This window comes from Odontesthes bonariensis, chromosome 8 (genome assembly GCF_027942865.1).
Source record: "Odontesthes bonariensis isolate fOdoBon6 chromosome 8, fOdoBon6.hap1, whole genome shotgun sequence".
In the NCBI taxonomy this organism is placed as follows: Eukaryota; Metazoa; Chordata; class Actinopteri; order Atheriniformes; family Atherinopsidae; genus Odontesthes; species Odontesthes bonariensis.
In genome coordinates, this window is record NC_134513.1 from 27,719,371 (window position 1) to 27,746,572 (window position 27,202).

At 39.8% G+C, this 27,202-nt stretch overlaps 3 gene segments (V, D, J or C); all 3 read right to left on the reverse strand.

The window, feature by feature from the left end:
* Positions 1-364: 364 nt before the first annotated feature.
* On the reverse strand, positions 365-3,336 carry LOC142385706 (Ig kappa-b4 chain C region-like). The segment is given in 4 exon segments: positions 365-893; positions 1,578-1,659; positions 3,099-3,163; positions 3,327-3,336. Coding segments are annotated over 4 exon segments (498 nt in total).
* Positions 3,337-5,797: 2,461 nt separating this feature from the next.
* On the reverse strand, positions 5,798-7,039 carry LOC142385857 (Ig kappa-b4 chain C region-like). The segment is given in 2 exon segments: positions 5,798-6,218; positions 7,008-7,039. A coding segment is annotated over 1 exon segment (303 nt).
* Positions 7,040-13,746: 6,707 nt separating this feature from the next.
* On the reverse strand, positions 13,747-15,917 carry LOC142385707 (Ig kappa-b4 chain C region-like). The segment is given in 2 exon segments: positions 13,747-14,046; positions 15,903-15,917. Coding segments are annotated over 2 exon segments (315 nt in total).
* Positions 15,918-27,202: the final 11,285 nt, after the last annotated feature.

Here is a 27,202-nt window from a genome sequence, read left to right on the forward strand (position 1 = left end):
TTTCTGCAAATCAGCCAAACAACAACAATGATAATAATGATAATAATAATGATGATAAAGACAAGTTCCTGTTGGAGTCAGTCAGAGCATTTCCATAGAGAGCCACTTTCCATGTATGTTTATGTGATGTTTTATTTTTCATGCACCATAAAACCTTTGCCAAAGTGTAAAGTTTAACCCTGAACTTTCTTCTCCCTTTTTGTCCTGCATTATTCAAATGTTTGTAATTTCACCCAAAGCACATTTAAGGCATCATTTTAAAATTGCATTAAAATATAAGAAAATGAAAAAACAAAGTATACAACAATAATTTGGCACACTTTAAACGTATATGGGTTTAAATTAGACTAAGATTGGTGATTTGAACGAGAATTCAAATGGAAACATTTTGACTTGGAAAAAAAAACTTCTTCATAGTCTGAATTCAAGTTGAAATTTGGTGAAACCTTTATTGAGACAGATGACAGGAAAAGAAACAGAAAATAAATTTCATGATAAAAACTATTAGAATGCAGAAACGTTCAAATATTTGCCCAGTCCCAGTGAGTCAGGTCAGTACTGGAAACACTGGTCTGTTCTCAGTGTCTCTGAGACTGGAGTCTGGGAGGCCTGGGTGGCCTCACAGGTCACAGAGCTGGCCTTCTCCCACAGGTCTGCAGGGAGCCTCAGGGTGCTGCTCCAGCTGTAGAGGCCGTCCTTCTGCAGCACCCCGGGGCTCCTGCTCTCCTCAAAACTGATGCTGCTGCTGCCGTTCACCTTCCAGGACAGAGTCCAGTCTGAGGGGAAGCCCTTGTTGGCCAGACAGATGAGTGTGGCCTTCTTCTGTGAAGAGCAGACCTCCTGCAGCTCTTCACTGGAGGGGGGCAACACTGTCAGGGTGGGACGGACATCACCTAGGAGACACCAGTCAGCTTAGAGAACAGGAACCACACACTTGTCCATAGAACAGCAGACACTTGGACATCTCAGAGCTGATTTTCTCCTTTAAGAAGTTTCTGTCAGGTTCTGCTCCACCAGTCACTGACTAACACATTGTTTCACTTCCCTTTCAGAAGCCTCTGATGCACATCAGCACAGAGAGAATCATCACACAGTTTGATCTGAAATATCTAAAACTGTACGGGAAATTTAAAATAGCAGATGTCGGGATATTTACAAAGTAAGTTTTGCTTTAGTTCCAGTTCAGAAAAGCATCTCACTCACATTAAACATTCTACATATGGAGCATAAATATTGCTTAAACAAATTAACACATGGTTTATTTTAAAGGGGATTTAAAGTAACGTATGACATTATCATTACAGAGATGTTCAAATATTTCTTCAGTTTAATGTGGTTCCACATGTTAAAAATGCATGTTTTTCTTCATTGTAGAGACAGTCTTGCCACAATATTAAAATATTTACTCGACTTTCACAGAAATGTTGACAAATTTTAGCAAAGCTGATCTTCCAAGCTATGAGGATAAATAAAACTTGACAATTTTTGTCAAGAAGATATTTTTCATTCAAACATTAAATGGAATAAAGCCCACTTCAAAACTACAGTCATTGATATTAAATACAGTAAAAACTTACTTCCAATCTCCAGTCTGGATCCTCCACCGAACGTGTACCACAGTGATACAAACTCATTGAGCCGCCGTACAAAAACCTCTGACTGCACAGAGACAAACAAACTCAGCAAAACTTTTTGTTTTTTGTGGAATTTTACTTCAAATGAAAACTGAAGATCAGACAGAGCAACAAATGTCTCACATCAGAGTTTTTATGGTAGTAGTTTTACTTTTGTGAAAAGAAGGATGGACTTATTTAATGCTGTATTGCAAAACATATGTACAAATGGTGAGATATCAGGACCGTATTGATTAACTAATAATAGTTAGATGTTCTTCCATTTTGCATCACATGTTACTGTCATACATGGTCCAACAAATGTTTATCTACTGTATTCATGATTCTTCAGAAACATTCAGCTCTTATGGTTGTCTTTTTATGACATTTTTATGATGTGAAACTGTCAGAAACTTTATGAAGCTCATCTTCTGCATGTTCCAAAATGCTTTTAATGAGAAAAGAAGGGGTGTAGTACTTTTAATTCAACTTGTTTTTTATTGTTGTGGTATTTGTGGGTTATATTTTTGGTTAGATGTCAGCATTGTGTTTCGTAAGCACTACTGTAGGCATGTACAAAAACACATGCAAAATAAAACTTCTAACTTCATTAATCCTGAACACAAGATTTTAACTGCCCAACAGTTTGCTGTTGTCTGATTCTCTCTTTCATGAGCCAGATCATTTCGACAGGAGACAGATCTGGACTGCAGGCAGGCCAGTTAAACACAAACTGTTTAAGTCGAGGTCTTGCATTGTCCTGCTGATATCATTTAATTAATCTTGATGAGTAACTATTTGTCTCCCCAAAACTGCAATATAAACTTCCACTTATAAACAAGTGTGTCTATCTATTTACAGTGGCGGCTGGTGATTCAATTTGTTGGGGGGGCGCAGTTGCGCGTGACGGGTCAAATAGCACCTCACAATCAGAACACAACACACAAATTCTAAAAACCACCTAAACTAGACCATTGTTCAAGTATTAATACAATTAGAGAGATACTTTGGATATTGTTGACCTTAAATAAAGAGTTTTGGGACAGAATAGATAAAGAAATATAGGCTACTGTAATTAGAATAGACCACATGTTACACCATCTAAACACCAGTCAACTAGATAATTGTTAAACTATCAATACAGTTAGAGACAGACATTGGGTTGATCAAAAATGAAGAGTTTTGGGGCAGAATAGATTCAGAAAGTAGGCTACTTTAATGAAAATAGACCATATGTTATACCATAACCACAACATAATAGTAGGGAGGGATGATGGTTCTGAATTTCCTATTCTATTGCAAAATGTACAAATATTCAGGAAAAACAAAGACCACATTAAAAGGTAGGTGTGTCTAATGTTTTGAGGACTAATATAGAAGACTGGATCAATTCTGATGTTTTTAAATGTGCTATATAAATAAAGCTGACTTGACTTGACTGCACTGAAAAATGGACAACAACTAATTTCTACAACAGAGACTCACCTCTGCAGCAATCCTACTGTCTGTGGTCTTCTTCCCCGCTAGCCCAGCGCTTCCTCGGATGCTTGCTTGATGGACGTGATTGATTCGATGAATTGTCCAATCACGTTAAGATTAAAAATAAGGAAAACTCTGCCATTGGTCTGGGCGCACAGAGCTGCGAACTAGAATAAATTTTTCATGCGCCAATGAAAAGCTGCCTCTGCTTGTTCGCGGTAAAAAAAAGTTTGCTAGCTCTCATAGACTCCAGTGTTACCGGCGACCACCTGGAGGAGGGCTTTATATCCAATAGCAAGCCTATCTTAAAGTCGAAAGCATTTAATGGTTGCTGGCAGTGGCATGTAGCCTACAGCAGAGTCTATCACACCACTGCACGAGTAAAAACGCAATGTACAAATGTATAATTAATTTCATATTTGTTATGGTTGATTCACGGGAGGGGCGGCGCTCTAGCGCCCTCTATTGACCAACCGCCACTGTCTATTTATAATCAGCATCATCAGAGAGTTCCAACTCCCTGTTGGAGTCAGTCAGAGCATTTCCATAGAGAGCCACTTTGCATCAGCAGCACCATGCTCCAGTGCTCTGGGAGACTTTATAGTCCTGAGAGTTGAACACTGGATGACTGACAGCTGACCTTCATGACACCAGAAGCCACAGAAATCCTCCTCATCAGAAACATGACTTTGATCTGCGTCCTCATCTGGACTCTCCTCTGCTGCTGCTTCACAGGTAAAGTCCAGAGAATCAAACTCCTCTCCTCTATGAACATCCGTCCCTCTGAAATGAAGCCGACAAAAGCATGAAGCTGCTTTATGTTTTTGTCTCTGTATCCTCAGAGTCCAGAGGTCAGGTCACAGTGACTCAGGCTGGAGCAGTGAGCTCTGCTGTGGGAGGCTCCGTCACCATCACATGTAAAACCAGTCAGGCTGTTTATAACTCCAACCATTTAGCCTGGTACCAACAGAGAGATGCAGAAACTCCCAAACTGCTCTTTTACTATGTTGGAAGTCGAGTATCAGGGACTCCAGGTCGTTTCACAGATGGTGGATCAAACTCTGACTTCACTCTGACCATCAGTGGAGTTCAGGCTGAAGATGCTGCAGTTTATTACTGTCAGAGTGCTCATGTTATCAACAGTCAGTGGGTGTTCACACAGTGAAAAACAGTCGTACAAAAACCTCCCTCAGTCAGGCTGAACAGAAACTGAACCGACAGCTGCAGAGACTGATACAGTTCACTGAGGACACATACACACAATTCTGTAAAGCAAAATAGATATTACTTAAATTATTAATCATCTATTTATATTTTATTGCTTCCTTTCTTATCTGACTGATTTAAAAAAAAACGTGAGGCAAGAACATGGGAAAATCCATGAAAAAATTGTTCATGACCTCTGACCTCATCATCACCATCACTTACCATCATCTCAGTTATATCCAGTTAGAAAACATGAATGCACTCCTCAGTTATCCCCATTTTCATAAATGAATGACTGGATGGCCCAGAAGAAAACTCTAAATCTTCCTATTCAACAGTACATTGATTTAGATCAATAAATATATGTTTATTTACTTAAAAAAAAATCAAATCATGAATAATGAATATGTTTGATTTTTAAAAAGTACCTGCAAACAGTTGAAAATCTGTTTTCCATTTTCTTTACCTGTTTAATCCCACTCAGCTCAGAGTCTGGGGTGGGGCTGCCTATATATATGTGTGTGTGTGTGTGTGTGTGTGTGCGTGTATATTTATTTATACACGTTCAAAAATGTCTGAAAAAACAGCTATCTACTTTTTTTTTCTCAGGTCCATTCATTAACTGTTGTGTCCTTTCACTGATCCTTATGAGTAGAAGAAAACAGCCAATTATCACTGAAATACTGCTGATCAGATAGCAGTTTCTGAGAGAATTGTTGGTAATAATGTCCATATAAAAGATTGTTAGAATCAAGCTGGTAATACTTCATCTGTTCTATTTAATTTATTATACACATAAATGACATAAACTGTTGTTGTAAAGCCACAGTCTCAGAGGAAGTTTGAGATACCTTCTTTATCTTATAATGTAAAGAAACAAAGTTTATAACAGAGCACAAGCAAAGGAGCACATATGAGGTACACTCTTTAACACATTTCTTTGTTTTCTCATCATTTTTAACAGCAGCTCTGACCTCCTTTCCATCACACAGTTTAAAGGAGACGGTGTCATGTCACTCTGAAGGAACAGTCAGTGTTACACTGTCATCTACTGCTGTTAAAAAAGGCAGTTAAAGCCATCCCCCTGTGGATTTCATTGATCTATCGTCCTCATCAGTATATAAACATGTGACAGCAGGGATTCTTGTGATATCTGTAAGCCTCATAATAATACAGAACACTACTGATGACTTCTACATGAGGTCCCAAATGCACTTCAGTAACAGAGAGCTTCCTTCAGTGGTGTGAAAAAACGAGTTGGTCCTTTATGAAAAGGCTTCAGTAAAGTTAATGTTAACAAATCTGAAGCAAAGTCATAAAAGTCTAAATAAAAGTCAAACTGAATAAAGGTTTTATTGCTTTAAGTCTTATTCTGACTGATGGTCTGACTGTTATATAAACAGTGTGGCAAAGAAAAAAGTCATTTGATGAATGGAGCCATAATTAAAGAAATCTTTATTGATTTGAAACATGAAAGATCAACAACAGAAATAAAAACGTTAATGTTGATGCATTTATTGACAGAAAGAAAGACAGAATACACAGTGAGACTTGAAAGAGATTAAAACCAGTATCAGAGTCCCAGTGAGTCAGGTCAGGACTGGGAACACTGGTCTCTCCTCACTGTCTCTGAGACTAGAGTCTGGGAGGCCTGGGTGGCCTCACAGGTCACAGAGCTGGCCTTCTCCCACAGGTCTGCAGGGAGCCTCAGGGTGCTGCTCCAGCTGTAGAGGCCGTCCTTCTGCAGCACCCCGGGGCTCCTGCTCTCCTCCAGCCTGCTGCTGCTGCTGCCGTCCACCTTCCAGGACAGACTCCAGTCTGAGGGGAAGCCCTTGTTGGCCAGACACATGAGGGTGGCCTTCCCTTTCTTCAGCTCTTCACTGGAAGGGGTTAACATTGTCAGGGTGGGAGGGGCGTTACCTAGGAGACACCAATCAGCTTAGAGCACAGAAGCCATACAGCTGTCAAACACCAGACACTTGAACACCTTTACTCTGAGAAAGAAGATTTTCTCCTTTAAGGAGTTTCAGTCACAAGTTTCCTTCTGCTCCAACAGTCTCTCACACCTTGTTTCACTTCCCTATCAGAAACCTCTCATGCATGTCAGCAAGACAGAATAATCACACATTTTCTATTAAAATGTCAAAGAAGTCCTAAAACATCACTAAAGCATGTTTCCTGGTATTCAACAACCTTAACATTACACATGCAGTATTTAGTTTAAAACTGAAAAATAGAAAAAATAAGTGAGAACAATCAAACAAGTTTCAAGTAAACATGAGCCAGAATTCAGAGAATTCTTCAAATGGTTTCAAACTCTAAGCAAACCGAATAAAGAGATCAGACATTTTTCACACTTTTAAATAACCATCTTCACCTACATTCTGTATAGTTGCAGTGAAAGACCGACACTTCATTCAACCAGTAACAACCGTTATGGTGTTGGAAACCTGAAAACTATCCTAAGAAGTTAACACGCTTCATCTTTCCTTCACATCAAGCGGTTTGAATTTATGTCGAAAATGAACGTTGTTCTAACATTTTGACTCAGGTCTCACTTCAACTGCATGACAGAAGAGCAGACTCAAATATAAGAAAACTGAAACTATTGGAAAAAGACAGATTTTTTATCCTTCAACATTAGAAATAAGACATTTTAAACACTAATTAACAACATCCTGTTGAATTTGTAATGTAATATAAACTTACTTCCAACATCCAGTCTGGTTCCTCCACCGAACGTGTACCACAGTGATACAAACTCATTGAGCCGCCGTACAAAAACCTCTGACTGCACAGAGACACGGCTCTCTGACTCTGAGACACTGAACTAAACCAAAAAGCCCTGAAGAATAAATCATTAACCCCAAAAAACTACGTTTTACTTTTTTTCCGTTTTAACCAACGTAACGAGTTTTTTAAAAATTTGGATCGAAATCATGAGATATTTTTTGCACAATAGTATTTGTAAAAATAACTTCTTTTTTTTCCGTCTTAACATGCAGAACAGGGAAAAAACTACAACAAAAGAGAAAAAAAATAAGCAGCAACTAAAAGCAGCTTTAGTTGAACTTACTTCCAACATCCAGTCTGGTTCCTCCACCGAACGTGTACCACAGTGATACAAACTCATTGAGCCGCCGTACAAAAACCTCTGACTGCACACAGAGACACGGCTCTCTGACTCTGAGACAAACAAAGTTACTCAACAAAACAATGATGAATTTATGAGTTAATATCAAATAAAAATATATGAACATATAACACATAATAACACTGTGTATTATTGTATTTAGCATTTACAATTCATGACTTAAATCATCTTTATATTCATCAACGTTTTAGACTGATGATAATTTATGTACTAAATAATAAATAGTCTGGCAAGATTCAGACAGTCTAATTTACTGGTAGATCTCAATTTAAATCACTTTCTAGAATAATTTAACAGTATTGTATTAAAAAGGTTCATTGTTTAAAAAATGTCCTCTGTAGTGGACATTTGTGGATATTTAATCCATTTTGTTCTGGATTTTTTTTAAAAAGATGGAAGGGATTCACTGACAGAGGCAGAGAGAATTTTACTGCAGATCGTTCCAGTAAACTCAGATTTTGAGTTGTCTGATGAGGAAGATGGAGAAAGGTTAGCCTAGGTCAGTGGTTTTCAAAGTGGGGGGCCGCCAGGGGGGCGCTAGGGGGGCCTCAGAAAATTGGAGTGAAGATAAGAAAAAAATAAAAAAATAAATTTCTTTTTTTTTTTTTTTAAACATCATTATAAAAAATGTTCAATTTTCTTTTAATCAGTATTGTAAAATACAATTTATAATAATATATCATATCGAAATGTTATTTGCTATGCTTGTCTTGATTGGCTGCCAGTCAAAACATGGTAGACCTGGCGGTTTGCGCCTGTTCTGTTGCTGTCATTAAGTGGTTTGACAATAAGCCAGTGGTCCTGGCATCCTCTGCCTATGGCAGTGAGCCTGAGGACTCTGGGGATCACCGATGCGTGGCTTCAGTATGAGACTGACTGCCAGTTCTTATGTTGAAATAGACATTTTCATTGATTTATATTGATCGTCATCGTGGTTTAGTTTCACATGTATGAAATTCTAATTTATACTGTAGTGGACACGTGATATCTTTAAAATGATATATATATATATATTTTCAAATATTTGCATTAGGTTAGCATTGGGTTAACAATTAGGAAAGATGATAAAATTGTGATATGACGACAATTTATTTTCCCGGTAGTCAGGACTGAAACCAAAAATGATACTAAAGGAGAAAGAAGTTCCATACAAGACATGACTTGAGTTTTTTTCTTTTGGTTCATTTAGCTTTTACAATTTGTTTTTAATTAAATCTGTTACATTTTTAGAATGCAAAAAGCTGTACACATGATATTTCTCGAAAAGTTAAAGTATGATAAAAATAAGAATAAAGACGTTTTCAGTGAATACTTGTATGAATTGGCTGTTAATCCTTACACATGCATTTTAAAATTTGTTGAAACATTTCAAATAATAAAAAAAACACCATTTAATTTAAATGATTGATTATTTATTTCCAAATTGACAAAAAATTAATTAATAAGTAATTAGAACAGAAACATTTAAAGAAATCCTTTACAGTTTCTAACCAATTTCTTAATGATAAGAAATGTTGGAGTCAGTCAGAGCATTTCCATAGAGAGCCACTTTGCATCAGCAGCACCATGCTCCAGTGCTCTGGGAGACTTTATAGTCCTGAGAGTTGAACACTGGATGACTGACAGCTGACCTTCATGACACCAGAAGCCACAGAAATCCTCCTCATCAGAAACATGACTTTGATCTGCGTCCTCATCTGGACTCTCCTCTGCTGCTGCTTCACAGGTAAAGTCCAGAGAATCAAACTCCTCTCCTCTATGAACATCCGTCCCTCTGAAATGAAGCCGACAAAAGCATGAAGCTGCTTTATGTTTTTGTCTCTGTATCCTCAGAGTCCAGAGGTCAGGTCACAGTGACTCAGGCTGGAGCAGTGAGCTCTGCTGTGGGAGGCTCCGCCACCATCACATGTAAAACCAGTCAGAGTGTTCATGGCTCCAACCGTTTAGCCTGGTACCAACAGAGAGATGCAGAAACTCCCAAACTGCTCTTTTACTATGTTGGCAATCGAGTATCAGGGACTCCAAGTCGTTTTACAGATGGTGGATCAAACTCTGACTTCACTCTGACCATCAGTGGAGTTCAGGCTGAAGATGCTGCAGTTTATTACTGTCAGAGTGCTCATGTTATCAACAGTCAGTATGTGTTCACACAGTGAAAAACAGTCGTACAAAAACCTCCCTCAGTCAGGCTGAACAGAAACTGAACCGACAGCTGCAGAGACTGATACAGTTCACTGAGGACACACACTCAAACAAAAGCACACATTTTAACTATTGATAAACTCTACGTGTAACACACATTTAATCTCTGTCAATAAATGCATATAAACACATTTCACATATTTTTCCGTACATGAACTCTCTGTAAGAGTATTACCATTAATTCAACATTATTAACCCGACATCGCAGGTGACTGAAGCTCCAGTTCTCATCACAGTCATCCAAATATTAGTGTGAATTATCTATATCCAAGTCTCTCCAAGTACATGGAGACAATACCACTACAGAAATGATCATTAATTATATTTCTTGTTTTAAAATTTATTTTGATTAATTTATTTTTTTCCATAAACACTTTCATGGCTGGCAGCAGTTGGAAGATTAATGAAGATTTTAGGACACACAAACAGAAAGTTCAAATATTTAACCTGTGAATGAAATTTGGGCAACTATTCAGATTTCAAGCATGATGGTATCATTAATTATTTTATTTTTATTAGAACAGAGTCTCTTGAGCCTCTGGTTTAGATTGAGGTAAAGATTTGTAGATCAATACATTTTATTTTTAGTAATTTTCAGATGTTTTTTAAAACATATACAGATAAGTTTTTAATAACTTTCCTTCATTAAAAGTCTGGTGCTCCATACAGTCAGTATTTAATACAGTAAGTTATAAAGTAGAGTGTTTGCCATAAAATATTCAAACTCCTCTTCCTCTGAGCGTCTTCTCTCAACAAACTTTCTCGGCGTTCTCAGAACAGTAGCGCTGACACATTGATATCAGAGCAGTTGTGTGATCTGTTCAAATCCTAAACCCACCCCACCCTCATCTCTCTCTTTACCATATCCCACTAAACCCCCAACTAACCCATCAGACTCCTAATCATGAGGGCAAAGCATTTATTTTCATTCTTATTCTTGATAAAGCTCTCTGATGCAGCTGAACAAATATCCTCTGAGATGGAGGACCATGTTATTTATTCCAAAGTTCTGGGACAGTTAACATTAACCTGAGTTCACTGAGCACATTATCTGACATCCTGATCCTCAGAGTTACTTTGTGACTCTGAAATAACAAGTCTGCAACAGTATCACAATGGTAATGTTACCCATCTGGAGACACAGAATGAAACGCTAGATCAGTTCAGCATCAGACTTTTTAATATACCACAGTGATCATGTTAATGCTAACTGCAACAGACTCATCAGCAGAGAGCAGGAAACATCCTGACATGTAGAGCACAGCTCCAGCTGACTGACTCTGTGTGTTTGCATATGTGTCCTGCCTCTCTGCTCCCAGATGTTAAGAGGTCAGTGTTGATCAGTGGCTGTCCAGAGCTTTCAGAGACACTGACACACCAGCAGCACAATGATGATGATGGCACTGACTCTGCTGCTGAGCACCCTGGGGCTCCTTGTTCAGGGTGAGAAACAAACAGCCTTAAATACACATTCACCTGTTGTAAATATTAGAAACGTTCATTCTCTGTTTTTAAATTGAAGACGATTTTTTGTCTAGTGAGACAAATTTATTGTAATAACGTCTGTGCACTTCGTCCAGGTTCATCAGCAGAAATCATTCTGACTCAGACTCCTGGATCTCAGTCTGTTGCACTGGGACAGACAGTCTCTATCAAATGTAAAGCCAGTCCAAGTACAAGTTACTGCTTCAACTGGTACCTTCAGAAACCAGAAGAAGCTCCAAAACTTCTGATTTACTGTACTAACAGCCGTCAGTCTGGAGTTTCTGATCGTCTCAGTGGAACAAGCTCTGGGAATACTGACTTCACTCTGACCATCAGTAGAGTTCAGGCTGAAGATGCTGCAGTTTATTACTGTCAGAGTCTCCATGTTATCAACAGTCAGAATGTGTTCACACAGTGAAAAAAAGTCGTACAGAAACCTCCCTCAGTCAGGCTGAACAGAAACTGAACAGACAGCTGCAGAGACTGATACAGTTCACTGAGGACACACACACACACACAGAATCACAATAAATCTTATCAAGTTTTTTGTACATGACTTTCTCTAATGCAGCCTCATATCCTTTGAATTCTAAGATGAAATAATGTGTGCATCAAGAAGAACTCTCAGGCTGGAGTGCCACTATTAACTATAATTTTCTCCAGTTTTAATCAGTTTGAAGAAACAGATCAGAACTCCTCATAGTAAAAGATGAGTTCTCCCAGAAATCTGTACATCCTTGAATAATATAAGGTATTTTAGATATTAAAGATTATGTGAAGAAGATTTCTTGGAGTGTTCTTATAAATATTGAAATGATATAAGTATACTTCATGATAAATAAATCATATACACTACTAGTGAATATATAACTATATATGCTCACAACATACAATTATATACATAGTATATGCAATTCAAATGCCATAATATGAAAAGTTCATTACTATCCTACTAAGTATTGTGTCTTCCATTTCTCTTTGAATCAAATGTGAAGCTTCGCAGAAGCTTTGAAAGGCCTCAGTTTTACTCACAGACATTAACTGCATGGATCGTTGCTGACTTGGCTTCCATGTTTTCTGGCTCTGCCAACACGTCCAATTTCTGTTTGAAGTTTCCAGAGTAAGAAATCTAAGCTCCTGGGCCTCAGCATCACTTCAGGAATCATCACAGCTTTACTTGATAAAATCTCTTGGACACAAACACCATGACTTGTAAAAACTTTGAAATTCAAATGACAAAAACATGCACGTCCATGCACATAGCAGTCCAATGTATCTACGCACACATCAGGAGTGTAGGAACATTTAATCTGCGGTTTGTGATCGATAAGTTTTGCAGGCAGCATGACAACAATTTATGATGTGTTGTCATATCGAAAACTTCCGCTTTGGAGTTTGTGGAGCAGGTTATCTGAGCTCTGTGGCCTCAGGCATCATCCCATGACTGATCCAGTGGGTGCTGTGAAGCAGCTTCATGGGGAAAATAATGATGAGATTATCAAAGAGACGGGCAGGGAAAAAACATGGCATCATTGGCTGCAAATAGGTGGAGTAAACACAAGAAAGCAGGAGGGTGTATGTGACCGAAGTTAAAGCCTCTGAGCATCTGTTGGTCGGGTTCATAAAAAATCACAGTCCCTTTGAACTGAGAATTTGAATGACAAAAGTCACGCTCTCAGTTCTTCTTTTCCTATAGAGACTATTTATGTTCCCAGTGCTGTATGTATGTTTTCTGATCTAACTTTATACCATGATGACTGATCTCTAAATTCAAGATTGATTGAATGATAGCCTGATATTTTGCTTAAAGAATCTCTGTTTTCTTCAAAGAAATATACACTTATGTCAAGTCTGGATTGAAGACTTTCTTAAAGTTTTTAATCAAATCTTTGGGATCTGAAATATTTTTATATTTCTTTAATTTTCCTGTTGGGATCTGTTTGCATCAGTTCCGTCAGTTCCTCAGTTCTTCCTCTAGATGGCGCCAAGGAGCAGGGTTGGGCCACAGGCTCTGCAGGTGCGTTTTCCTTCGCACCTGCAGATCATCTACCCTCATCAGAGGAGGATAAGAGGAGGTGTCGGCCAGCACTTCGACGCCAGAGTGTTTTACCGTCGTGGTAACTCTAGCCCACTCAATCTTCTTACTGAAGACTTATTTCCTTATTACCTGTTTCAGGTTTTTTCTCCTGTCGATGGTCTGTACTCAACCTTTGTCTGAGTTTCAGAGAGAGAAAAGGGAGAAATGTTTATAATTATAGTATCCATTGATCTTTTATATAAATGTCACACAACTCTTGTGTAAGTGTAGATATCTTCTGGAGTTAGTGCACACTGAATTTTAGTTTCCCTTTGTACCCACTCTATGCGTTCACCGCGAACACAGTTGAGATATTGTTTTATATGTACCTATTCAAATCTGAAAATGGACAAAAAGGGATTCAGTATTCAGTTTGTGTTCATTTGAAAAATAGTCCACATCTGACTTTGAGAACAATTGACTGTTTATTGAGGCCGATAGCAGAAAAAGAAACAGAAAAGCTACATAATGCACATAAAGCAACAGAATGCAATAACTGTAAAATATTTTCCCAGTCCCAGTGAGCCAGGTCAGGACTGGGAACACTGGTCTGTCCTCAGTGTCTCTGAGACCGGAGTCTGGGAGACCTGGGTGGCCTCACAGGTCACAGAGCTGGCCTTCTCCCACAGGTCTGCAGGGAGCCTCAGGGTGCTGCTCCAGCTGTAGAGGCCGTCCTTCTGCTGCACAAAGCGGCTCGTGCTCTGATCCAAGCTGCTGCTGCTGCCGTCCACCTTCCAGGACAGACTCCAGTCTGAGGGGAAGCCCTTGTTGGCCAGACACATGAGGGTGGCATTTCCCTGCTTCAGCTCTTCACTGGAGGGGGGCAGCACCTAGGAGACACCAGTCAGCTTAGAGAACAGGAACCACACACTTGTCCATAGAACAGCAGACACTTGGACATCTCAGAGCTGATTTTCTCCTTTAAGAAGTTTCTGTCAGGTTCTGCTCCATCAGTCACTGACTAACACATTGTTTCACTTCCCTTTCAGAAACCTCTGATGCACATCAGCACAGAGAGAATCCTCACACAGTTTGATCTGAAATATCTAAAACTGTACGGGAAATTTAAAATAGCAGATGTCGGGATATTTACAAAGTAAGTTTTGCTTTAGTTCCAGTTCAGAAAAGCATCTCACTCACATTAAACATTCTACATATGGAGCATAAATATTGCTTAAACAAATGAACACATGGTTTATTTTAAAGGGGATTTAAAGTAACGTATGACATGATCATTACAGAGATGTTAAAATATTTCCTCTTTAGTTTAATGTGGTTCCACTTGTTAAAAATACATGTTTTTCTTCATTGTAGAGACAGTCTTACCACAATATTAAAATATTTGCTCGACTTTCACAGAAATGTTGACAAATTTTAGCAAAGCTGATCAAGCTCTATAAGGATAAATAAAAACTATGACCGGTACAATTTTTTTCAAGAAGATATTTTTCCTGAAGAAATTTTGATGGGTGCCAATCTACTGCCCGCCCAATCGATAAACCCTTTAGTGCAGTTAAAGTCGAGAGTCTCCTGTCACATATAAACTTTGAATGAGGTCTCTGCGATGTCGGATGGCTGAGTTATGGCAACTCCAAAATAGGGCAGTTTCTGGCATTTGAGGCAAAAGTGTCTTCTTTCTCTCCCCTATAACCATGAGTTTTAATCCTGATGCAGATGCCTGGAACAAACCCTATAAAGTTGAGAGTCTCCTGTCACATATAAACTTTGAATGAGGTCTCTGCGATGTCGTATGACTGAGTTATGAGGCCTCCAAAACAGGGCATTTTTTTGGCATTTTTGGCTTGTTAAGTGCTTTTCAATCGATTTTTCTCTGAGACAGGTCTTCTGAAGACAGTTTGTAGATGTTAGAGAAGTGTGAGCCTGTCAATTGTGTTATTTATCTGGTGGCTGAGTGCTTGATGTGGATTTCCCTATGTTTGTAATGGAGAGTTTCATTTTTTAAGAACCTTTTAAGTAATGAAAGCCAAAAGTCATTCCACACCTCTACAGACCCAGACGGACATTTCCACCAGCGGCGTCAATTCAGCCAAAGCTAAGGTATGGCAAGGTCACTATAGTCACATGACTACAGTATCAATAAATATACAATAATCACCGCAAAAGTCTGCTATGTAGCTTATCTGTGTGCAAATGCAGTCTCACTCACATAGCCGCTAACATAACAATGGACTCGTCTCCGTCTCCCTGTTAGCAGTAGCATTAGCATTAGCATTAGCGGCGGAGGTGCTGAAGTGGACAGCCTCGTTAACAGCCTGAGTCCCGCCTTCACTTCCTGGTCCTCCTTTCTCCGCCCCTGGGGCAACATTGGACCCATCATCACCTGCCCTTTCTTTTTGGTGATAAATAAATCTAAAGTTTTCTGCTTTCTTTTCATATTTTACATTAATTAGCAAACAACATCCCGCTAATAACATCAGCTTTGACCTCCAGGCTCCATCATCTCGTGGGAGGGAGGGGGGGCTGGGAGATACCACATTTCAAAAGGGAAGATGATACTTAGATCAATTGATTGTGTTTTTCAGAATTTCATTTGTAGTTCATCTATATGTATTAAATAACAAAATAATCAGTTCAAATTGACACAGAGTAATTCCATGAATTAATTAAAAAAAAAGAAAAACGAACATTTACATTTTGCCCTGGAGCCGCCATTACCTTGCCATACCCAATTGACGCCCATGTCCTCCACCAAAAGTCCACCACTGTGATACAAGTGATTATGGTACAGAGAGGCCAGTTATTTCAAAGTAAAGGCTTAAAATCTCCTCAGAAGCATCATCGCAGCATCATTTAAAAACAAACATATTCAATTCAAACACCATCAGTCTACACAACTTTTTTTCTTCACATTTCACTCCACCAGTTCTAGAAGATTGTAACTTCTGCTGAGGACTTGTTGCATCCCAACATGAAGAAAACACTCTCAGAAACCCAGAAAAGTGGAACAACATACTTCCAACAGGAAAAATATCAGGTTGGAGAAATGTCAAATCTGCACTCTTTTCTAAAGTTTCCACTGAGAAGATTTTTAAAAAGTTCATAGTCACTCATATTCAAATGACCAAAAACCTCTGAAATAAACACTTCCCACCTTCAGCTTAAAGGCAAAGTATGCTGAAGTCAGGTTTAAACTCATTTCAAAAGAAAAACAGCATCCAAACATTAGCTCTTCTCAAATTGGACTAAGTGTAGAACAGGGTAATTTTTTTTTAAATAAATCAATCTTTTCAATAGTTACACATAGAAATTGGTACGAAGAGTTGAACATTAAATCATATATATTTACTTATACAGCTGATAAAACAAGCCCAGATAGCAAATAGTCATTGAAACGATGTTAAATCAACATCCCGCTGTCAACGATAAAGTCATTGAATCAACGTCGAACTCTGACGTTGATTCAACATCATTTTGCACCCTCTATTATCATTGAAACAACGTTGAAATCATACCTAGAGATCAACAAGATTTCAATGATATTTCGATTACAATGGATATTGAAACAATGTTGAAATCATCAACGAAACTTCAATGGTATTTATGCCTATACCACAGGTTTAATCTAAAAAGGTCTAAATTAAAATATTAAAAACATTATTATTAGACCATTAACATTAATATCTTGTAAAGCGACCTTGAGTACCATGAAAGGCGCTATATAAAACAAATTTATTATTATTATTATTATTATTATTATTATTAATCCTGCTATCTACAGCCAGGATGGGCTATGAGCAAAATATAGAAACTATAGCAGACTAAGCCTGTAGGCTATATCGCCTAGCACAAATAACACCCCATGCATTTTTTTTTTTTTTAAATCAAACATCGTTTTTATTGCATTTTTCTTTTTTTTCTTTTAATGCGCGAGGCTATCTCCTGCAGTGGCCGTCGTCCAGATCCCCCCCGCCCGGTCTGGAGCGTAGCGCAGCGCTCTGCACAGCTTGTGCGAATTCATGTATTTGCAGTACTCAGTCGTTGAGTCAGGGCATCTAAAATAAAAAAAACAAGCAAAAAATACATTTCAGTTAAGCATAGCAGACTTCTGCCTGTGACAGAAACACTATGTGTGTGTCTGTGTGTGTGTGTGTGTGTGTGGTATATCTTTCCCTCTCAAATATAGACATAGAATCCTATATTTTAAGACGAAGCTTATTAAACTGAGGACTTACTTGACGATGTGGATTAATGATCTGAAAAAAGAGAAAAAGTAAATCACAATGTCAGTAAACAGCAATTTAATTCTGAAACAATAAACCACTAATTAAAAAAAAAAAACGACGAGAAGATAGTGACAGCCTCCAGGCATCACGCAAGCTGACGTGTTGCTAGCGCATGCTAACTTATTCATCCAGACAACGTTGAATTCAAGTCAATCTTCTGATTGTTAAGTAGCCTATTCAATCGTTTTATTAGACACCTTGCCTCTTCGATCGCTGATCCTAGCTAAAGGTAGGGCAAGGATATGCAGATATACTGTAACACCCCTTGCTGGGAAATAAACCGGTGAATAAAGCATTGCTAGCTAACTGACTATTTCGTCAGGGTGTTTATGAAGCCTGCAGTTAACTTGCTTTTGACAACTTGCAGGGTTGTTGATCGGAGGAATTCTGCTTGATTTATAACAGAATGCTATGACAGTATCTAGCCTATGCACCATGTAAACTATACATTTAACTGTGTAGGGCAGTTCAGCATTCAAAAGATTAAATCAAAGTGCTTTCTTACCTGAAATTGATTCCGAAATGAATGGGATGGGGTGCAGTACCGCCGGTCTACCACATGATGGTCTCCCGGTCAACTATAAATCCATGACTTTTCAATCATCTTTCCCGGTCAACTATAAATCCATGACTTTTCAATCATCTTTCCCGGTCAACTATAAATCCATGACTTTTCAATCATCTTTCCCGGTCAACTATAAATCCATGACTTTTCAATCATCTTTCCCGGTCAACTCAAAATCAATGACTTTTCAACATTACTATTATCACCCGGGAAACCAAATATCAATGATGCATCAATCATACTAAGGATAACTATGTATCAATGTTGTTTCAATATCACTGCGGTCAACATTATGTTGTGTCGGGTTTTCATCAGTTTGCCAATATTGATTCAACATTTATTTTGCATCAAGATTTCAATGTCAACCATTCTGATGATTCAGATGGAAAAACAATATCATTTCAATGTCAGCTTGCTATCTGGGAGCTGTTGTTTTGGGTCTCTCAGTTAGATGATGATGAAACCCCAGTGTGGGTACATATGGAAAGATATGCATCTAGCCCAGTATCCCTACGCTCCCTGATCTGCGCCCCTCTGCCCATAAGCAAGCACCTTTATACGAACAATCCTGTTGTACATGACTCTATCAAAATCTGGGTCCAATTCAGAACTCATTTTAAAGACAGAAATGCCCTTCTGTCCGCTCCCGTCTACGGCAATCACTTGTTTTCTCCGGCCCTTGGGGGGACAGCATTTAGAGAATGGTATAGAGCTGGGGTGGAATGTGTTAAAAATCTTTTTAAAGATGGTGTGTTTATGTCTGCTGCTCAGCTGGAGAAGGAATATGGAATCCCCTCAAGGACTAACTACCTCAGATACTTTCAGATTCGAGATTTTGTGAAAAAGACATTCTCCTCATCCCTTGAATTGCCGCGGAGTGGGTGGATAGATGGGCTGTTGGACTTGAACCCGACTCTTAAAGGGATGGTTTCTATGCTATATGTAAATATCCAGAAGGTGGCTTCCCCATCCCTTGATTACATAAAAAGGAAATGGGAGGAAGAGTTAGAGCTGGACATATCGGATGTTGACTGGGGCTGGGCAGTAGAATTAATACACTCTTCCTCTGTATGTATTAGACATGGACTGATACAGTTTAAGGTGTTACACAGGCTTCATTTCACAAGGGACAAACTGTCAAGAATTTACCAGGGTGCTGATCCGACTTGCCCTAGATGTAAACAGGTTCTGAACTCCCCCCCCCCTTTATTTTTTGTTTTTGTTTTTATGTTTGAATGAATATCACTATTGTTATTACTGTTGTCATTTTTACCATTTTTATTTACTTATTTATTTTTAACCCGAGAGTGTCTGGACCACACGGGTGGTGGCTATGTCTGTCGTCTAGTAGTAGTAGGATCTGTCTTGTTACTGTTTTGTCTGTAGTTTAGACCTGTGTTTGTGGTATATATTTTGAATCCTACTATTTTGTCTTGTTTGGGATGTTTGATGTTTGTGATATGAAAATCAATAAAAACACTTTGATTATTATACAGCTCATAAAACTATTCACAGGACAGAAGTCCTCAGCTTCCTGATAGCTATATTGTTGATATTGATAATGGTCTCCCTATTGGTGTGTTGCATTATACCCCTTTCTGAGAAGTTGGTTGCTGCAAGTGATGTTCAAACAAAGAGTGGAAGAAACCAGCATGCTACCCAGGCTCCGCCCTCGCAGTGACGCAACACCTTCGGCTCTGCTACACTTACTCAGGCAAACTGCTCATTCAGGTGGATTCGAGTTCCCGAAAAAATGGGAACTCCACCCACTTTGTCGGGAAGCAATCAACTTTGAACAGCGCCAACGGCCCAGGGTAGAGGCGTGTTCAAGGTAGTGACGTGGTTGAACTGCCACTCAACCCATGGATTGTACGCGGAAGCGCTTCATTCAATATCAACATGGAGCTGCGTCAAGCTTTTGACACTGCTGTAGATGCTGTAATGAAAGTGTTCGACGGGAGATTCTCGTTAAAAATCGAGCAAAGAACAGCCCTTGAATCGTTTCTTGACAGGAAAGACGTTTTCGCCTGGCTCCCTACTGGCTTTGGTAAGAGTTTAATCTACCAGTTAGCCCCGCTGGTAGCTAAATCATACGTCAGAGGAAAGAGTGGTGTGATTGGCTTAAGCTTAGGCACAGCCTTTTCTGGCCTCAACCAGTAGCAACCCGAGGGAGGCGGGTTGACCAGGCCATTTCGAATCGTATTCGTTATGGTCTTGGTCAGACCAGAATCTCGAAGAGATTTGAAAGTCTATGTTAATCAGGCTAACAGGGGCATTGGCCCCAGCTGAAATCTGATTGGCCCCCTGACGTGCCCCTGTCCTGTCACTCATCTGTCTTTTGTCCGGTTCAGTTCCCGTCACAAAAAACGAAGAATAATGCTGTTTTAGAGTAGTGAAATGTGACCTGATCCAGCAAAATGAGTCACAGTGACCCAAATGTCAAAATTGAGATTTTGGTATCAAAAGAAAAGAATGGAAATAAGCTTTAAAATGATACCATAGTCAAAGTCATACGTTGGATGGTTGTCAAAATATGGCCATTTGATTTATGATCTTCCACCCTCTTTTTACGATTGAAAACCTGAGAAAATCGCGTTTAAAGTTTTTTGCCCGTTTTTTTGTTGATATCTTTCAAAATCCTGTGAATTTAAAGGGATAAACTCTTTATCTTAAAGCTTAATTTTACCAAAGGCATTTGTACACATATAAAATGGTATTAAACCAGACTGAAGCCCAAATGATTAGAAAATATTTATTTTTGTTCCCACACACACTGCTTCACAGCTCGACATAGCCCTCGTCACCTCATTAATATCAGTCACAGGTTGCTCAATGACTTCATCGTCATCTTCCACATGAGTGGCGAATTCTTGCTCCTTTTCCATATCCGAGTCTTTGACATCGCTGTCATTTTCTTCTATAGAAGATATCACCTCAGCTCCAAAAAAATCAGTAACTAGCGCTAGCAAGTCTTGCTGTCCAGCAGCAGAGCTAAAATTGGACGCCACGAGAGTTTAAAGCTTTCGCGACTACTTTCTTTAGCGAATGACATTTTAAAACAAAAACACAGATCAACACACTACACTATACTACAGTGCTACACGATACTAATATTGTAATAAGACGATGACTTTTTTGACAATGACGAATATTGAGAGACTTTCTACAATTAGTTTAGGCTACACCAACACAGATAGCTAGTTTGACAGAATGATGGCTGGACCAATCGCGTGCACCAGTCACTCGAAACGTGACTTCCCGCCTATTGTGAGCCTTTGTGTCACTGTTTGTGTACATTTTTAAGCATTTTGATTGGTTTTATGAAGCCAGCAGAGATAGAGACATTTCAGAGGTAAAGGGAAATCCTCAGAGGTATTAGGAACGGTAGAGGAGTCGATGAATTTGTTCAACCTGTTAAATTTTAACGCATTTAATACAACTTGCAAGTCAACTTGAATTGTCATTTACGTGCCTTTCCTCAATTATATGGACTATACAACTTTGGGAGATTGTTTTTTAATGTCTATTCTTTGAAATTAGCAAAAAAAATATTTTTTTTTAATCCATGGTTTTTCACGTTATCTGCCCGTAACTCAAAATAGAATGTTGCGACTTCCGACTCATTTCGCCAGAGCGGGTCACAAATGTACAGTAGTCACCCACATGCAACTTTGTGTATGTTTGTGAGAGAGATGTTTTGAACTGACAGTATTTGTGAAAAAGTAAAAAGGTTTTAAAAAATTAAATAAAATGTTAGATTTTCTCACATGCTGTGTGTGTTTGAGAGCATTTTGTCTATGTACAGTAAAAATGCATGTAAAATTGGTTAGGAGTTTTTTTTTAAATTGTGTTTTTAATTAAGTGTTTGAACATGGTGTGACTGGTGAAATGTACATACAGTACCTTACCAAAACAGGGAATTGTGTGCAAGGGTGTTGGACAAATACTTGGCCCCTCTATGAACACTGTGGCCCCTTAATGGCCCCTTACTAAATATCCTAGATCCGCCACTGCGTGGGAGGGAGGGAGGGGGGGCTGGGAGATACCACATTTCAAAAGGGAAGATGATACTTGGATCAATTGATTGTGTTTTTCAGAATTTCATTTGTAGTTCATCTATATGTATTAAATAACAAAATAATCAATTCAAATTGACACAGAGTAATTCCATGAATTAATTAAAAAAAAAAGAAAAAAAGAAAAACGAACATTTACATTTTGCCAGTGGCGGTTCTAGGATTTTTCTGAAACAGGGGCCAGAATGGGGCCAAATGTAACCTTCAGGGGCCAACAGTGTCACCACCATCTGATATCCAGTGATGACGCTGCTTAAATAAACATCAATTGGCGACAAGGCAATACACACATTATCCAGCAGGCGGTGAGAAAACATCATCGTCTTACTCAATTAATTTACCAATCATAGCCTCATGGTAAATAGGCTACCAACCTGATTTGGATATTTTGTTTAGGGATGGGGCCGATCCGATCCAGTATCGGTATCGGGTTCCGATATCAACGTAATTCACCTATCGGAAATTTCCGATCCACACCCCTAGATTTCCGATCCACACATTATGCTGAAAAAATTCTCCGTGCACGGTTCTGGTATGCTGCTTTGCTACTGCAAGATGTGGAATGGATTTCCTAAACGGGGCCATCTCAGTGATCACAAGCACGCCTCTGTTCAAGAATTCCATGCCATAGTTTGCAACAAGCCAGCAGGCTAAAGGCTGATTCATACTCGGCGCAAACGCGCAACTGTTCTGGCTCGAGAACCATTAATGACGTCATCGAAAGCGCCAGCCCCTTCACAGTTCCTTCAGCTCATAAGCGCAGTTTGCGCCGAGAATGCGTCACATTTGCAGTTCTCTCCAGACCAGCGAGCGTCACTGTTGAGGAAACAAGCTGAAAAGCATACAAAGAAAGCATACACAATGCCACCTGTGGTGTCACGCCAGCAGAGGCTGGCACATCTGATGCGGAATGAATTTACTCTGGGTGTAGAACTGTATATGTATCTCAGAGCTAAGCGGCTGCGGCAAAAACAGAAGAGAAGGTGGAATGTTCGTCCTTTGCAACAAGACGAACTTTGTCAAACGTTGTCCCAGTGTAACTTCATAGACGTGTCGTACAGATGTTTGTAGAGGCGCATCCTCTCGGTCACCGCGGTCTCTGCAGTGTTCATTTTTTCTTTTTCTTGGTCAGCTGTTTCCTTTGGAGCGCGCGCGGAGTCAGAAAAAAAGTTGTGTGCGCGCCCTTGCGCCGCGCAAGGATTTTCAAGCTTGCGACGGGGGGCGTGGCGGAATTTTGGGACACGTGACCGTTTGCGCCATTTGCGACCAGCTAGTATGAGCGAGGTCGCGCCGAGTAAGAATCAGCCTTAACGTTGAGCATGCGGTCTGGTCTGGTAGTTATTGCTAACAGTTATTTTATCTCAATATGTCTGCTGTGTGGCAATACTTTTTGCTCGATTCACCGCAAAGCGCAACAGCAACATGTAATGTTTGCAAAGCCGTTGTACCCAGAGGTGGACGCTCCGTTGCGGCATACAATACTACGAACCTAATAAAACACCTGCAGAAGCACCACCCTAAAGAGCACGGTGAGTTCTTAGCCGTGAGGGGGCGGAAAGCACAGACTAGCCGTCAGGAGTCACTTTTGCAGTCATTCGAAAGACAAGGTAAACTCTCACCAGACAACGTGAAAGCTAAAGAGATCACTGAGAAGGTACTGAACTTCATCGTACTCGATGACCAACCATTATCAGTGGTCGAAAATGAAGGCTTTCGCGGTCTGATGGAACACTTGCAGCCAAGATATAGTTTACCATCGAGGAGATATTTGTCAGAGACTGCGCTACCTGAACTTTATAACCGAGTGTCAACCAAGTTAGCGGACAAGTTAAAGGGAGTCCCAAATCTGAGCTTTACGACAGACATTTGGACGTCAGATGTCTGCCCAATGTCACTGATAAGTCTTACAGTGCACTGGATTGACCGCGAAACATACAGGCTTTCTTCTGCCGTGCTCCAAGTAAAGAAATGCAGAGGCTCCCACAACCGTGCAACAATCGCAGCATCCATAACAGAAATGCTAAACAACTGGGGGATCCCACTGGAAAAGGTACATGCTATTTTGCGAGACAATGCGAGCAACATGAAGGCAGCAATGCAAGACATGTCCGTTTCTAACCTCGGCTGTTTCGCTCACTCACTGCAGCTCGTTGTGAATGAGGGTCTCATATCACAGCGCAGCGTTAGCGACGCCTTGGCTAACAGCCGAAAGATCGTAGCTCACTTTAAGCATTCACAGCTTGCACAGTCTCTCCTGGAAGACCTGCAGCGTGAAATGCAAGTGGGAACAGCGACCAACCCGTCTCGCCTGGTTCAAGATGTGCAGACTAGATGGAATAGTTCCTTCTACATGATCAAGAGCATCCTGAAAGAGAAACGACCCCTCTGTGCTTATGCTGCCGACCACAACTTACCAGCAACACTGTCAGCCAACGACTGGGCTTTGCTTGAAAAAACAGCGACTGTGCTGGAGCCCTTCGAGGAGTTAACCAGGAAAATCAGCTCGGCTACCTCCACTGCAGCCGAAGTAATTCCAGCCGTCACAGTTTTACAACGCCTGCTCGCAGAGAACACCAATACCGACAGCGGCATCAAAACAATGAAAAGTACGCTTCTCCAAGCTGTCAACCGGCGTTTCAGCGACATCGAAAGTGAGCCACTCTATGCTGTTGCCACTTTAGTGGACGCTCGATACAAGGACAGGTGAGGCATTTTTTGTTGCAATTTAATCAAAATGCTGCTGAATCAAGTGTTAACCTATTCCTAACTTTAACGTGAATATTTATTAATTACATTAACTTAATGTAAAATAAAAGTAATTGGATAAGGGGGGGGGTGTGCATGTTTGCCTGCCTGCATGCCCAGCTGTATAAATTGTACTCAATGTTTCTTCTTCTGTGTGTGTGTGTGTGTGTCAGATTCTTTACAAGTGGAGAACCTGCCAGGAGGGGGAAGGCTCTCCTGATTCAAGAGCTGGAGAAGGTGGAGCAAGCACTCACTGATGAAGCTGGGACAACGGTGGCTGAGCCAGCTAAGAAGATTGCTTGCATGGAAGCTGGGCCAAGCACTGGTGTTCCTCCAGGCACAACGAAAAGCAGCTTCAGCAGTCTATATGACAAAATTTTGGAGGAGCATGATGAGCCTGCAGGAGGTACCCAGACTGCGGTCACACAAATGCAGATGTTCTTAAAGGAACCAACTATAGGTGAGGGAGACAGCCCTTTTCAATACTGGGAAAACCACCATGCTCGGTTTCCCCTCATTGCTGCAGTTGCCACAAAGTTCCTGAGTGCCCCTTCAACCAGTGTGGAAAGTGAAAGACTTTTCAGCACAGCATCCAATATCGTGGATGAAAAAAGAAATCGCCTGACAGCAGAGCGGGCAGAAATGCTAATCTTCCTAAAAAAGAACCTGCCAATGTTTAAGTGAAAGTGGTTGATCCTGGCCTCACTGTTATGTTATGTGTTATGTTATCTCAGATAGTGCTGGTGCACTTCATTTGTTCATTTGTTCATTTTGTTAAGACAATGTATTACCCATTATGGGTTGCTGAGGTGAATAAATATTGAAGGCCAACTTGAAATCCTGCTTGCGTGTAGTTTGTTAACAGTAAAGATGATGATCATGTATGTCCTCATAAATGTAAGGGCTATTTTTTGGAGGTTTAGTAGGCTACAACTTCTACTTAAGTGCTTCCTGTGCCAGTATACTTTGGTCTATCATCAAGTGACTGGTATAATTTGAAAGAACAAGGCTGTTATCAGAGATATCGGAATAGTATCGGTATCGGCAGATATCCAAATTTAGTTATCGGAATCGGATCGGAAGTGAAAATATGTGTATCGGTGCATCCCTAATTTTGTTTAGTGCAGAGGTCGCGTTAACCGACAATTGTCCGTCATTGACGGATTTTTTTCAGCTATGACGGAAAAATTTGAAGGCCGTCCGTCATTTTGACGGATTTGACCATTACCATTACCAATAATAAAAAAAATAACAATAAAACACACAATTGAAATCATAGGCAAGTTATGACATTTTTCTTACTCTACATAAGTTTCATTGCAGTCACCAACTTTCAATCTGAGCCGCAGCTTTGGTGTTCAGTGGGCCGATACATTGTAGCCAGCTGCGCGAGGGTGTTCTGATAGCCGCCCGTCTGTAACTTTGACAGATGATGAATCATAAAAGTAGCCTACCGGTAACCTCACACCCGACCTGGTGGTGGCGAGCTCGTGCATATTAATTAGCAATTTATTAGCGATTGATTAGCTGTCATCATGTTCAGAGGCTCTTGCCGGCTTCTTATCGTTTCATTGGGAGACATGTTTCCCGACTTCAGAGCTTTAGCTGAAGTGGCGCTGGTCATTCCAGTCTCCAGCGTCGCAGCTGAGCGTGGGTTCAGCCTTCAGAATAAAATTAAAACCTCAATGAGAAGTCGTCTGTCGGAGGCAAGGACGCAAAATTTAATGACAATCGCCTCGGCAGCAGTCTCAATTGAAGCGTTCGATTACACACAAGCGAGCTCCCTATTCAAAGCAATGCGGGCCAGAAGGAAGGTTTGAGCTACAACAGGTCAATTGCAGATTACCACTGCAACCATTCTAAGTGGACTGTTCATATTTCACTTCAATTGTTCTAAGTGGACTGTTCGTATTTTCACTACAATTTTCTTCGTTCGACTACGTTATAAAATAACATGTTCATATGCCCAACAGCCGCAATGTTTTTAGCAGCGAAAAAAACGAGTTCACAAGTGACCGAACGTCAATCTCTGAAGAAATGCATAAATAAAAAAAATATTAGCTAATACACACTTGTTCTGTGAATTATTTTTTAAATGAAAATAAGTCAATAAAACACAAGTTATTATAAGCATTAGGATATAGCCTGTATATTAGCCTACCATTTAAAAGCCTGTATATTACCATTTAAAATAAAATGACGGATAATAATGGACAATGACGGAATTTTTACGACCCTGTCCGTCAAAATGACGGACAGTGAAAAAGTCTAGCGCAACCACTGGTTTAGTGTATTGCATACTGTAATACATCATACCTACATACCTACATTTTTTTTAACTTACTCTTCTACAGTA